This window comes from Triturus cristatus, chromosome 2_2, assembly GCF_964204655.1.
Source record: "Triturus cristatus chromosome 2_2, aTriCri1.1, whole genome shotgun sequence".
NCBI lineage: Eukaryota > Metazoa > Chordata > Amphibia > Caudata > Salamandridae > Triturus > Triturus cristatus.
In genome coordinates this window covers 8,141,331-8,156,231 of record NC_140582.1, presented here as the reverse complement: position 1 = coordinate 8,156,231, position 14,901 = coordinate 8,141,331, and the positions used below count along the sequence as shown (strand labels likewise).

Below are 14,901 nucleotides of genomic sequence, written 5' to 3'. Positions count from 1 at the left end.
TAAACTAAAACTCAGGTCTAACCAGTCAGGCAATTTGATTGTTTAAGTCCTCTCCAAGGTGAAGCGGTCGAATTTGTCTCTGACATGTATCCCTTAGACCTGTACAGAGAAAGAAACAAAAGGATAAAGCTGAAACGACATGCGTACTGTAAATCACTGCGTAGTCATTGCACAGTGACGTTATTAATTCTGTTTTTCCTAAGTCTTTTAATAATTACTGCAAGTATATTGTTGCACATATATCATCCTATTTCTAGACATGTTTATAATGTTACTGCTGAACATTCTTTTAGTGAATTACCTCCGCATGAATTGTCATATAGATTTGCGCTGCGCAATAACACTTTTATTAGTATGTTACATCATTCCCATCAGGTTAGCAATGCTACAAATTGTTGGATATGTGGCCGACTCCCTCCCTATCAGAATTATAAAGGAATTCTACCTCTCTTTCCATACCCGTTCACACACAACGGCTCCTGTGGAGCATGGTTTAGTTTAATTAATTCCCAAGATTCGAACTCCGCAGTTTATCAAGACAACGGGGTATGGGGAAATCTGAACTTAGTTTTACTTAAAGTCTGCCACCCCAACAAGGAGGGACTTCCCAAAAGAACAGGAACTGATCTAGAAAATGAAGTATATGGATTAGGTAATTTTACGCTTAATCTTAGGATCCTAAATGTCGAATCCGAAGCTACTCCAATTTTGCCCGCCATGTCAGTATTTCCAGTAAAAGGTGAATTATGTGTAAGAAAGAATGGTTCCATACATATGGGCCATAGTAGATGCACCACTGTAATAGAATTTAGTGATCAAGGCAAGTCGACATTTAGAGCTTCCCGCCATTCCTATTTTATATGTGGTCAGACGGCATATATACGTCTGCCTCTAGATTGGGATGGTACCTGCTACATCGGATTCCTTTTGCCACCTGTTTTCCTAGCTCCTCCTGATTATCACAGAAATACTCATTTAGTACACAATAGAGAAAGGAGAGATCTCCCAATAGTCGATTACACTGAAACAGCATGGGAAAAATACACAGATTTCAATAAAGGTCTCTTTCCCTATATAGGTACCGTTACTAATAGTAAGCTGATACGTAGATTAACTAGAACCCTTGAAGCAGTAGTGAACGAAACTATTTCCGCCTTAGGCAATTTAACAGAAGAGCAGTCTGCTATGCGGATTGTTGTGCTTCAAAATCGTCTTGTCCTTGACGTCATCCTGGCCGATAGGGGCGGAGCTTGTAGGGTCATCGGATCAAGTTGTTGCATTTTCATACCAGAAAATTCGCCATCTGTATATAAAGCCATAACCCGCCTTCATAAGATTGTAAGCCAGATACACCAGAGTCCAGGCACCTGGACTTGGTCCGGTTGGTTTTGGAGTGTATTATCTACCTTTGGATGGAAGGTCCTATCCTTCCTAGGTATTGGCTTTCTCATACTATTCAGTTGCTGCTTATGCCTACAATGTGGACCAGCGATCTGTGGTCTGTGTGCCACATCGTGTATTCCACCACCAAGATTTCATTCGTCCCAGAAGAAAAAAGAAGAACAAATGATGCTATATGAACAGATCAATGGATTGATGAAGATTGATATCTCTTGACGGGCAAGTAGGGGACAAGGAGGGAATGTGGAAATATGGATTTTTATGATCAGTTATGTCCCCTATCTTGGACCCCAACGGTTTCATGTATAAATCACAAATACATGTATGTTCCCTCCAGTTCCAGTTATGAAGACGCAAATACATGTGCGTCCACCGTTAACATGTCCTCTTTCAGATCCGCCATGAATGGGCCGGATATTCCATTCCTAAGTACGAAAGGCCACCGGCTTTATATGGTTCACTTATGCCATTTCACAGTCCAGGCGAGTAGGCCCTGATTCTGTCATCAAGCTTTTCCTGCCTTCTGCCTCTGAGAGCTCCAGTCTGAGCCTGCATCTGTGACCATGAACTTTGTCTCATTCCCTGCGCGGCTCACGGTGCCTGACATCAGCTTGTTGCCTGCCAAAAACTGTATTTCACCTTCGAAATTATCTGCTCCGCTCCCTGCCCAATGCATTCCTGTCTAGTAGTTTAAGTAAACATTCTTCCAGCTACCGAGCAAAGGCCCGGCTTCTCTGTCTTTATGCAAGTAATTCATAGCCCTATTATTATGGAAGACTTCTGCCCTCGCATCTAGTGTAGACACTTAGACGCTTGTACACGCACTAACAGTCAGTATAGTCAGTATAGAATAAGATTCTACTCTAAGAGACCTCTCTTTTGGATAACGTAGTTCTTTAAACATAGGATGTTAGATATGATTTGGGATAAGGTTGACTTGACCCTCCAGACATCTGTCGCCACATGTAGAGTTAAATGTCAAATCCCCTTCACCCCCTAGTCGCACGTCAATCATACGTCATGCTGCTGCGCGCGCATTTCTGCCAAGTATTTCTGCTGACATTGCGAAATTCTTTCATGGAACCACCCCAGTATGACATCATACCTGATGACGTTCTTTAGTTACACCCAGTTACGCCCACTTTTGCTACGCATGTATGTTCTATCTCTACTATCAATTGTTACGCCTCCTGCATTTGCTTCACTGTAATGCCTATTGTATAAAAGTGATTACTTATCAATAAAGTATGTACTTCACTTCCTGAACCTCCGTGGTGATGGAACCTGGAGTCAACGATTCGAATCGTCCATTGGAATAAAGCCCATTCCGAACCTCTAATATCACGGATTTTGCCTCTTATTTTACTGAGCTATCTTTATTATTTTTCTGTATCAAATTAAGTCCCGGTAATTAAATTATTTACCACAATCTCACGACTGAACTCTGGGAAGACGCCGGGGCCCGACCGTTTCCCACTGGAATATTATGCAGCCTTTAGAGACTCCTTAGTTCCTCATCTAACTGAGCTCTTCCGATATGTGGACGAGAAGGGCTCCTTCCCCCCCCCCCCCCCCCGAGACTGATTTAGCCACCATTGTCGTCATCCCGAAGACCCAGTCACACTCACCTTCCTGCAGGGACTACGGCCCAATCTCCCTCATAAATACTGAAATGAAACTTTTTGCAACGGCATTGGCCCAGCGTCTTTGCCCCCTCCTCCACAAACTAGTCCACCCGGACCAATGCGGCTTTATGTCGTCGCGAGGTACTCGGCACTGTATACGGCGTCTACACCTTGCTCTGGCCCACCGCCAACACTTGTCCCTGTACCTCACACAATTGCTCCTGGACTTTGAAAAAGCCTTCGACCTGGTCGATTGGTCATACTTGGCAGAGGTTCTCCAACTGATGGGCATTGGTCCCCTGTTCCTACGCTCCGTTTGCGTCCTTTACTCTAATCCGAGGGCTAGGGTCCTTATCAACGGGGCCCTCTCTGATGTGTTCCCGATCAGGAGAGGCACGCATCAAGGGTGTCCTCTCTCACCCTTGCTATTCGCGTTGGCAATGGAGCCTCTAGCCTGTCTCATCCACTCTGATGTGGTGGTCCAATGCTGGTCCTAGGACCCCCATCACGTGGATAACATCGCTCTCTATGCGGACGATGTCCTACTTTTCATGGCTGATCCAGAGCATTCCGGCCCCCGCTGCCTAGAGATACTTCGAAGTTTTGAGAGCGTTTATGGACTCGGACTTAATCCCGCCAAATCCACCCTTGTCCCTCACCACATATCGAGAGCCTGCTTCGAGTGGCAATCCACCATTCCCATCAGGAGACAGTCCTTTAATTATCTGGGGATTTGGATAGCCCTCCTACCGGAGTTGTAATGGGCTCTGAATATCACCCCCCTGATCTCCAAAGCCAAAACCGATCTTAAACGCTAGCAGGCTCTGTCGCTTAATCCCCTTGGCCGTAGCACCCTTTTTAAAATGATGATTCTCCGCCGCTTCCTTTATATTCTCCAAAACATTACCCTTCACCTTCCGGGGAGTTGGTTTCCAGACTTCGACGGAGCCATTACCAGATTCCTATGGGTGCATGGGAGATTGCGCATTGCCCTGGCTCAATGCCGGAACCCGCCCTTTGACGGCGGTATGGGAGTGACGAACTTACACCTTTATTACCTTGCAACCAGACTCCTCGTAGTCCATGATTGGTATACGGGAGGCTGGTCTGACCCGGCTTATCGAACTGAGCTTAGGTACATGGACTTCCCACAGCTGCATGCCTATCTCTACGGCGCTCCTATACCGCTCATACTCCCCCCGATCACTAGATCAGTCCTCGTAGCGCTCTGCCCTCCAGCACACCCTCTGGGATAGAAAACGTACTCAACACACACCCCTATGGCTCCGAGAGACATCCTCCCTCATGGGCATCCAGTCCTGGGACCACATTGGGATTTCTCTCCTCGGGGATATTTGGGTGGGTGACCACATTTGGACCTTTGTTGAGCTACAAAAGTGTCACTCCCTCCACACCTCCCAATTCTATTGATACCTCCAACTCCGCCACGCACTCCCGGCACATATCTCCCAGGGTACATCGATACCCGAATTCAGCCCACTAGAAGCGCAGGAACTGATGGGAAACCTGGGGCGGGGAGGAGTCTCAAGGATATATTGATCTCTAGTTAACAACATCCCTACCAACCTTGGCACACTCCGAGCCCGCTGGGAGGGATGGTTGGGCCCCCTGGAAGAGGCGGATTGGCGTGACTCCCCTATGGTCCCCAAAACCCTTACAACCTCCTCCAAGCTTTGCCTCATCCAACTTTACTATCGCAACACAGCCTACCTCACCCCGGTGCGTCTACACAGGGCGCGATTGCGCCCCTCCCCTGACTGTACCCGCTGTGGTCAGGCCTCAGCAGATTTCTTTCATATGGTGTTGACCTGCCCGGCTCTCGTCTTGTTTTGGTCCAGTATAGAGTCTGAGCTTACACAGACCCTAGGCTGGCAGGTCCTCCACGACCCCATGCACCTGCTCCTTGGCGTCTTTGACGGCTTGGACGGCTCTAGAGCCGACAAGCTCTTTTTGGGCACAGCCCTCGCAATTGCCAAACGTGACATAACGGCGGCATGGGCAAGCACCAGGTCCAATACCCTACGGAAATGGCGACGAGGGGTGGATTGGTGTGCCACCCAAGAAGAACCCCTGTTCGAGGCCCTGGGATGTCCGAGGAAGTTCCAGAAGATATTTGTATTTGTATTTGTATCTGGGTTTTGTATCGCGCCAACTCACCGACAGGTCTCAAAGCGCTACTGACCAAGTACAGAACAAAGATGGAGGAGATAGAAGGTAACGGGTCTAGCAATTTGTTAATGAAGTGGGAACGCGTTCTTGAAGAGTAGAGTCTTCAAGGCCTTCCGGAAGCGGAGGAGATTGGGCTCTCTACGAAGAGCCTCTGGCAGCTTATTCCAGTTGATGGGGGCCTGTACTGAGAACGATCTGCCTCCTTTGGTCGTCAGCTTAAAGCGTGGTTGAGACAATACGAAAGAGCCCGACGATCGCAAGACGCGTTTGGGTTCGTGGAGCTCGAGCCTTTCCTTTATATAGGTTGGCGCCTGTCCATGTAATGCTTTATGGCAGATGCACATGCTTTTGAACTCCACTCTCTGCTGCATGGGTAGCCAATGTAATCGATGGAGCAAGGGGGAGGCATGGGTCCTCCTTGGAACTCCAAAGACCAGGCGTGCTGCGTCGTTTAGAATGACCTGGAGACGGCTGATGGAATACTTCGGAAGGCCGAGGTACAGCACATTTCCATAGTCAATTCTAGACACTATTGTGGCTGACACGATGGTTTGCAGCATATTTCTCGAGAGCAGGGGGGCAAGTTTGCGTAGTTGCCTGATTAAGTTAGTGCAGCAGCCAACTACAGCAGAGACTTGATTAGCCATTGAGAGATCTTGATCGATTTTCATCCCAAGACTCTTGACATTGGGGCAGGATTTAGGGGCAGGGCCTAGCTCTTGGGGCCAGTATAGATCACTCCAAGGGGACACAGCAGTTGAGACAACCAGGACTTCTGTTTTATCCGGATTGATTTTCAACAGATTAGACGACATCCAATTCACTGTGAAGCGTAGGATGTCTTTGGCCTCTGATTGTGCCGATGAAGTGTTGTCGATGCTCAGCAGTAGCTGCGTATCGTCGGCATAGTTAAATACTTTGCACTTCATCTTAGCCAGCGACTCTACCAGTGGTTGCAAGTAGAGGTTGAATAGCAGTGGCGAAAGCGCTGACCCCTGCGGAACCCCACAAACTAACCTGCCCACCTCTGAGACCTGGTCTGCCAATTGGATCCTCTGCGTCCTTCCTGTTAGAAAGGCTGTGAACCATTTTAGCGCCTGTCCCCCTATCCCGAACCCGGCCAGCCTACCCAGGAGCAGTGCATGGCTGACAGTATCAAACGCTGCTGAAAGATCTAATAATATCAGCGCGCATGGCTTTTTACCGTCAGCCATGCACCTTAGCTCATCCAGTACCGACAGCATTACTAGCTCCGTGCTATGATGTGCGCGGAAACCTGCTTGCCGGTCGTGGAGAAGGTGGTGACATTCCAGGAAGGCTGACAAGGACTTAAGTACATGTTGTTCTAGTACTTTTGACAGGAATGGTAGCTGGGATATTGGCCTATAATTCTTCAGGCTAGATGGGTCGGCTCCCGGTTTTTTTATCAAGGGTCTGACACATGCCTCTTTAAAGGTGGATGGCAGAAGTCCAGTGGCTAATGAGGTGTTTAAAAGGTCTAAGATCTGATCCTCTAGAAGCGGTATTGCCATCCATATGGGGCAAGTGGTTGAATTTGCGGCCTTCTTAACGTTCATGTTGCCCTCCAAATGTAAAAGTACATGTTACCCTGTGTATGGCCATACGGAGCTATCCTATCACTCCCTAGAGCCGGATTACGCTGTTTGTTGGACATGGCTATTGTATATTCATGCTGATATATGCTGGTTTTTGTTCTGTTTCTCATATAAAATGCTAATAAAATGTGATTATCAAAAAAAAAAAGTTTTATTTTAAACCAATAAAAAGTGCATCTCTGAATGTTGTGGCAAGGCTTTCAACATGCATAATATTTGCCTCTGTGCCTCGCTATAAAATTCAGATTTTCCACAGCAAGGGTGGGAAGAAAATCATGATTTTATTAAAAGACAGAGTCTAATATCCCTCCTGAAAGAAACACACCCTTAATAATTTTATGATTACAGGAAATTTTTAGGAAGAGTATGAGTGTTCCTGGAAGAATGACAACAAAGGATAACTAGATGTTGCGTCGCTTCTGGTTCAAAGGGACTTGATTGGTGCAGAGCAAAAAAAGAAGGAAGATGCTTGTTGGGTATATGTATACTTTTTATAATATTCTAATTAGAAAGTTAATCGTTCTAGTAGTTGCTGCTATGTGTGTGGCAATAAAGAGGATTATGCATAATATCAGTCTCTGTGTCTTTAATATAAAATCATGATTGTCTTCCTAACCCTGCTGTGGAAAATCTAAATTGCAATTTAAAAAACACACCAATAGAGGCGCTCAAATAGTTTTTTTTTTTTTTTTTTAAATTGTAGAGTTTTATATAGTGCTAAGTTGACCCGAATCCAATCAGGTATCAGAGCACTTTACAAAGCACCAGTTACGTTACATGAGGACACACATTCATTTTTTTGTTAGGCACGGGGAGATTAAGTGATTTGCCCAGAATCACAGGATGTTCAGTGTCATTACCTAGACTCGAACCCAGTTCCCCAGGTACGAGGTCGAGCTCCCTACTCGTTAGGCCAACTCCTCTCCCCTTTTTTTTTAAAGGTTTATCTTAAAAAGAACAGAGCAGTGTTGCAATTTAAGCACAGTAAAGCTCAGTGAATAAAACGGATAAAATGTGGCCCATGCCACCTCTAGAGGGCTTTTGACTGGAATATGCACATTGTCACGTGGGTTGAGTATGGCAAAAGTTGGAAGGGGACAATGGCTTCTGCTGGAATTGCTAGATCTGAAAACATCACAAATCAACCAGAAGAAAGCAATTCACAAAATTAGACCAGTCTCATAGGACCAGATCAAATAGGAATAACATTAACAAGTTATGTTTTGTTTCCAATGGTTTCTACTGTTTCGATGTCAGAAGGATTTATAGGCTTCTTTGACAGGGCTATCAGAAAGCCTGTCAGTGCAGTGCTGACTTGACTCCAATAGATGTTACAACAAACAAATGATGGACGGAATGCTGACAATGCATACATTCTCCCCCAGTCAAGAGATCTGGGTTAAATCCATCGTTCTTTTGCCCACTACACCACCCCAGTTCAGACGTGGCCATATGCAAATCAGTCTTGACCCTGTGCCTCATGGGAACAGTCCCGCCCGAACTGCCAAGCCATGTCTTCCCTGGACCGGAATCACGCATCCTAGGACCGGTTTCTGGCTATCAGCCGTCATCAGCCAGGATAGCTTGACTCCAGTGGCGTAGTGAGCACGGGTCCCACGTCTGGGAATACCCATCCCACTTAGGGCGAAAAGCGTTACAACAAACAAATGATGGACGGAATGCTGACAATGCATACATTCTCCCCCAGTCAAGAGATCTGGGTTAAATCCATCGTTCTTTTGCCCACTACACCACCCCAGTTCAGACATGGCCATATGCAAATCAGTCTTGACCCTGTGCCTCATGGGAACAGTCCCGCCCGAACGATGGATTTAACCCAGATCTCTTGACTGGGGGAGAATGTTTGCATTGTCAGCATTCCGTCCATCAATTGTTTGTTGTAACGCTTTTCGCCCTAAGTGGGATGGGTATTCCCAGACGTGGGACCCGTGCTCACTATGCCACTGGAGTCAAGCTATCCTGGCTGATGACGGCTGATAGCCAGAAACCGGTCCTAGGATGCTTGATTCCGGTCCAGGGAAGACATGGCTTGGCAGTTCGGGCTGGACTGTTCCCATGAGGCACAGGGTCGAGACTGATTTGCATATGGCCATGTCTAAACTGGGGTGGTGTAGTGGGCAAAAGAACGATGGATTTAACCCAGATCTCTTGACTGGGGGAGAATGTTTGCATTGTCAGCATTCCGTCCATCAATTGTTTGTTGACTCCAATAGATAGCAGTGATCACAGCTTTAGGCTGGGGGATTGGGGGAGGCACAAGCGGATTTCTTACCACCGAAGCCCTGACCCAAGTATTATTGGCCTTAGTAATTTCTCATATTGACTATGCCAATTCACTCTACTTTAGTATACCAACATATCAATCCAAAAGACTGCAACTGGTGCAAAATCAGGACGCTAGATTAATTTATCACAAGCCGAGATGGCACCATGTCCCCCGATTATGAGAAAGTTACTCTGGCTCCCGGGTTGCTGAATGCAGTGCATTCAAGTTGGTATGCATTATCTTTAAAGCGTACCATGGTAAATGCCCAGTGTTTGTTTCTTCTTAGTTACATAGAGTCTCCCTGACTCAGAATCTTAGGTCTTCCCACCTCAATCTCTTAGTTATTCCATTGTTCAAATGCAAGAAACTGGGGGGTGTAAGAGTCACAGTCCTGGCACCAAAATTCTAAAATTCTCTTCCTCAAGACATTAGATCAACGACTTCATAGCCTCAATTCAGGAAGCTCTTAAAGACCTGGCTCTTTTGCCAGGCATACTAATGAACTACTTAGCGGCAACACTCCCTGGACCTTAGTGCCATGAAACCATATGGTGTACATGCACTCAATAAATACCTTTAACATAACATAACAAGTAAGTAAGCATGCTAATGGGATGAGCAGATTTTTAGAACCAGGAAAAGACATATGGGACTTTACTGGGGATATATAATCTATTTTACAGAGTGTGACTACAAGGTCCTCCCCCTTGGCGATCCAAGATGGCAAGTAGCTACTATCGCTGAAGTCAGTATTTACTACCCCTTTATTTACCAAATGCATGTCTCTCCCGAAACATAAGAAACTCATTAACTTTAGATGCATATCTCTTTAATAAAAAAGATAAAAGCTGTAACTTGCACATGATATACCTACAATGCCCATATTGTCAACTAATGGTGTATAAGCGTAGTCAGCCGATCGATAGTGACCCATAGAATCATTGCATTGAAACCGGGCCATAGGCCGAGAATTATGAGCACAAATTGCTCCATACTACCAGGCATTTTTATCTGTATGTCTTTTTTATGAAAAACAATACAAATCCATAAATACCACAACAAAAATTCCAGAAAAACATTTTCATATGAGCCGCTTGATAGCATGCCTATTAAAATAGACACATAAAAAAAGAACATAATGCCTATATGTCTATTAGTCTTGTATGTCTCATTTATGTTGGGAATTAAATGCAGTTAACCATCTGGCGAGTAGCAATGATTCCTGTAAATATACAAAGCTAAAATTCAGGCACATAAAAAGCTTTAAAACAGGATTAAAAATAATGGAATGGCACATCGTTGAATCTTAGAACTAGGAGGGTCTGCCGCCCTCCACAGTCCAGGTTGAAATTTACCATGGCCTGTATGTTAATACAGTGTTTTTTCCCACACTTTTCTCCACAGATATTGAAAGCGACACGGTGAAGTTCCAGTGGATTGTAAGTTCAATCCATATAATAGCTGTATTCCTTAGAGTGCATACTAGCTTCTATTTTGCTCCTGGTGAAAGCCATCTGACCCTGTTGGGCACATGAGAATATGGCTGAAACAAGTAGACCTTTCACAGGATAAGAAGGATCAAATTAAAATTCTTCACATATCCCTCACCTTTTTTACCATTGACCAATACTCTCTCCAATAAAGCCTAGCTCAAAATGTTCAACAGTATTTGAGTCAATTTTAAAAGCACTACACTTCAGCACTATTCACTTACTATCACCACCTCACCCTAAAAAAAAAAAAACAGCTCTGCTGTAATCAGACGTCGCAGCACACCCTGGAAGCATTAGGTGACCAGAGTGTGAACCCTATGGTGAAGCAGGTTACCTACTAGGTAGGTGTGTGAGGGTTCTTTTACAAAACCTTTGAGTTTCTCTGGCAGTTCAGACACCTGATAGGTGTTCTTCTTAAGGCCATTTTATTTAGGGAATTTTGCATTTCAAGTTTTAAACCTACTCCACAAAATGCTCCCTTATCTGCTTCTAGGTTCAATATAACTTTAATCTGTCTAAATAGGCCATAAAAGTACATAGAAATATTACACATAGCTGTAATCACACATACAAATTTTAAAATGATCATATATTATAAACAGTTTTAAAATGAGTGCATAAAAAAAACGTAAGGTTCAGCGACACATCAAGTAATACATTAAATAACCCTACTAGAAATGAACAGAAAAGAGCAAATTGAAAACAGGTTTCAGTGCCCATTGTAATATGTAGAAAGGGGAGAATGAGAAGGAGATAAAGAGAGAACAAAAAACCTCAAATTGGGTCTGCAATACACTCCTACTATCCTCCAGGAGTAGACCCGACTTCTCTGCCAACTCTATATGATAAACCATACTGCACACAAAAAAATCTGACAGACTAGCCCATCATGGTGCGTCTAACCCTAAATGTTGCTTAATTTCCACATTCACCGCCAACATGTAAACAATAAATGCATGATGGTGCTCTTCTTAAGGCCATTTTATATAGGAAACTTTACACTTCAAGTTTTAAACCTACTCCACAAAATGCTACCTTATCTGCTTCTAGCATTTCTAATTGTATTGGTTTCCTAGTGGAAGAAGGTTTTAACTGAAAATGTCATCTTCATCTGTGAACATGCTTTATTTTCTAACCTGTCCTGACATAAATCTCACATATACCTCTCGTCTTTCTGAATATTTCATGAAACCGTTTGATCACACATGTAATGGAGCAACGCCTGTCCAGTCTGACTTTAAAAAGTCACATTAACTTTTTGCGTGGTGCACGTTGACGCAGCACCTACTTCCAGAAATGACATTGCATTCCTCTGCACTATGCTTTATGAAGAAAACACGTCCCGATTGTTGAGAAAGGAGGGAGCAGATGAAGTGCACTAGCCATTCACAGCGAGGTCTAGGCTACAAATAAACAGAAAGCCCTCCCAGTTTTTCATTGTTCATCCTATTATATATGGTGTTCCGGGTTTTAGAAATGTACAGTGACATCAGCCTATGCTGGACAATCAGAGCGTCACATCATCGCCAAGCTATGTGAACAGCTCCTTCCTTACAGTGCCTGTAATCATTGCGTCATACAGAAAATAATCAGCTCTGAAACAGCTTCCATCTCCTAAGCCCTGTCCAGCACATCACCAGCTGCAAACTGAGGCAGGAGACGTGGATGAGGGACCTTCAGCACATGTCTAAAATAAAAACAACGGCTATACCTTAGATCATCCAGTGCAAGAACCTCAAAGAAAATTACACATAAATAACTGAAACAATATACATTGAGAAAAACGAATTGTCATGATACGTGGTTTAACATGTGGCACCATCAAACTACTTCCTTCGATATTTAAAAATAATTCACATGTTCAGCTAAGTCAAAGGCGTGTTCTTTTGTCAGCTGCATATAATTTCTTAATGCCGAACATGTAGCCCAGGGTGATGTATTGTTACGGTCATGTTATGGACGACGAACGAGCAATGCTATCTGGAACACGTGAACAAGTAACTGACAGAAACCACAAAGGCCAGAAAGCGTCAAGCAATAACATCTCGTCCACAAATCTTTCCCAGGCCGATACACCCACACCGCAATTATTGATTTTAAACATAGCAACCGGCATTTCTTCCGTACAGCACGGCAACTGACCAAGGCTTCTAATTTCCTTCATCCGTTTAAAATTACAAAGACGTGCAACGTGTAATTCTAACACAAACCTACTGTTTCAAGATCTTCTGCTAAATCATTAAGTGTTACTGTATAGTCGCCCTCCGGGACTTAAGTGCGTGTCTGGAGGAAAAGTCATCGTATGCATAAGAGGCATCCTAATTAAATACAAATTGAAGCGATGCCTGTAATAAAACACCTTTGATTCCGCACCAAATGAAAGATACTGTGGTTTGAGTGTCACGATACTTGGTAAGCATCGATTTGTTTCTGCCTTTCAAAACATCAAGGAAACACAATACAAGGCACCCAGAGACAGACCATCGTCATTTTTCAATTATAAATTAAGCAGTGAATGTCTCTTTTAGCTCAACTGATACATCTGAAGCACCCCTGTACCAGCCAGCCCGAGGATCCACGCAACCTTCTCTTCCGCATTTCTGATGTTACAGCACACCTTCTCAGCACAACAAACCGCACACGCATACGCTTTCTGGCACCGGAGACCTGCAGATCCATATTCTGGATCAACACGTCTCCTCGGCGCTCTCTGCATCAAGAGAGGCATTTAAGTAAACACGTTTTTTTTTTTTAAAGCAGCACAAGGGTAAAAAAAACACAGTGCCACACTCACCGCATCCCCGGCACAGTACCCGGCTGACCTCCTTCTTCAGATTACGGCCAGTCTCCAGTGGTGGGAAGGAGGCCCGAAAAAGCCCAGGGCCCGTGTCTCCGCTACCGTTGGTTGGTTCTATGAAGAAGATGTACTTGCTGTCCTCCTTGAGTCGCAGGCAGGAGCCAAAGTCCCCCAGAACCCAGAGCAGCGCGTCCCTGTGGAGGCCGCCCGCTTTAGCAGCCCACACCTGGTGCACCTTGACAAGGTAGGCTGCTGGGCCTGGGGAGGCCCTGCTTGGAGCTGCTGGGGGTAGGGCGGTGACGAAGTCCGTGGTCCAGTTGGCAGTGTGTGTCTGATCTGCCTTCCCGTTGCTCTCTGCAGTGGTCCTTTCCTCGGTCGCGTCGTTGTTCATCGGTCTCCCTGGAGAGCCCTGTACCCGGCCCTCGATCACCACTCGGGATCGCTGCGCCAACTCCTGCACTGAGCCTACGCTGGGCGATAGGTAGCAGAGGCCGCTGCCCACAGCGGATGGAAGGGAGGCAGCCAGCAGGTGGGTCCGTGGAGTCGCGGACGTTTCGGAAGAAGATGAGGGGGAAGCGGCCACTGCCGCAGCCGCTCCACTCATGCTGGCCGCTACCGCAGCAGAGCTCCAGATAAAAAGCAGCACTGCCCCGCAGCATCCCCAGCAGCCCCCGAAGCCGGCTGTACTCGAGGCGGGCAGTGGAGAGGGAGCGAGACAGGCGGCGGCCAGCGGCCAGGAGAAGGTAGACAGGTGCCTCAGTGTCATGACTGATCTGGTGGGGTGGTTTCTGCAGGGCCGGGGAATGACCAGCAGCGGGCAGGTGTTTGCGGAAAGGCGGCGAAGCGCTGCTGGTGTCGTTCCTTTTGAGGCTGGAGGGCGGCTGTGGTTGGCAAAAGTGCACGCACCTGAAGATGCAAAGATACACGTAAAATCATACAATCTGGCTGAGCAGGATGCAGAGCATCTTCTGCAGGCGTGGCCTGGTTCGGCCTCTGAATCCGCCGGTGTCTTGGAGCACTCGATGTGTTTGCTCGGGCTGCGGTGAAGGTGGCGCGTTTTTACTTTAGGGCAAGGAAGAGGTGGACCGGAAAAGGTGGGGGCGGGGCTGGAGCATGGGAATATTCTCGTTTTTAAGCCACTTGTTAGGATGCACAGAACATTGCATTTCACTTTTAAAAATATGATCGTAAAATACTATCTTCACTGCTCCAGTCTTGTATAGGAAAACGAGCTTGCTTGAGGAAGGTTTGTGAAATAAAATGGGACATCTTCTTTGTTTCTAGCCAGATCTCATCCACAGCTATCTTTTTCGGTCTGGCTTGACAGAGTAGCAGTTGCCACATATGTAGGCAACCCAAAAAGAAGGGGGTGGCACCTCCGTTATAGCGTAGGAGTGTCGGGCCACTGAAATGCCCAGAGAACAAAAATAAAATGGTAATGAAGCCAATTCATTACCATTTTATTTTTCGTCACCCGGTCCGAACGGTGTGT

General features: G+C 45.7%; 1 protein-coding gene across 1 annotated transcript in view; it reads right to left on the bottom strand.

Annotated features, from left to right (window-relative positions):
* Positions 1-14,437, bottom strand: part of LOC146861747 (uncharacterized) — a 301,902-nt gene extending 287,465 nt beyond the window's left edge. Inside the window, exon 1 of the mRNA XM_085643193.1 lies at positions 13,407-14,437. Within this exon, the coding sequence (XP_085499319.1) occupies positions 13,407-14,175 (769 nt within the window). The 5' untranslated portion in view covers positions 14,176-14,437. The remainder of the gene's footprint in view (positions 1-13,406) is intronic.
* Between the last annotated feature and the right edge of the window lie 464 nt (positions 14,438-14,901).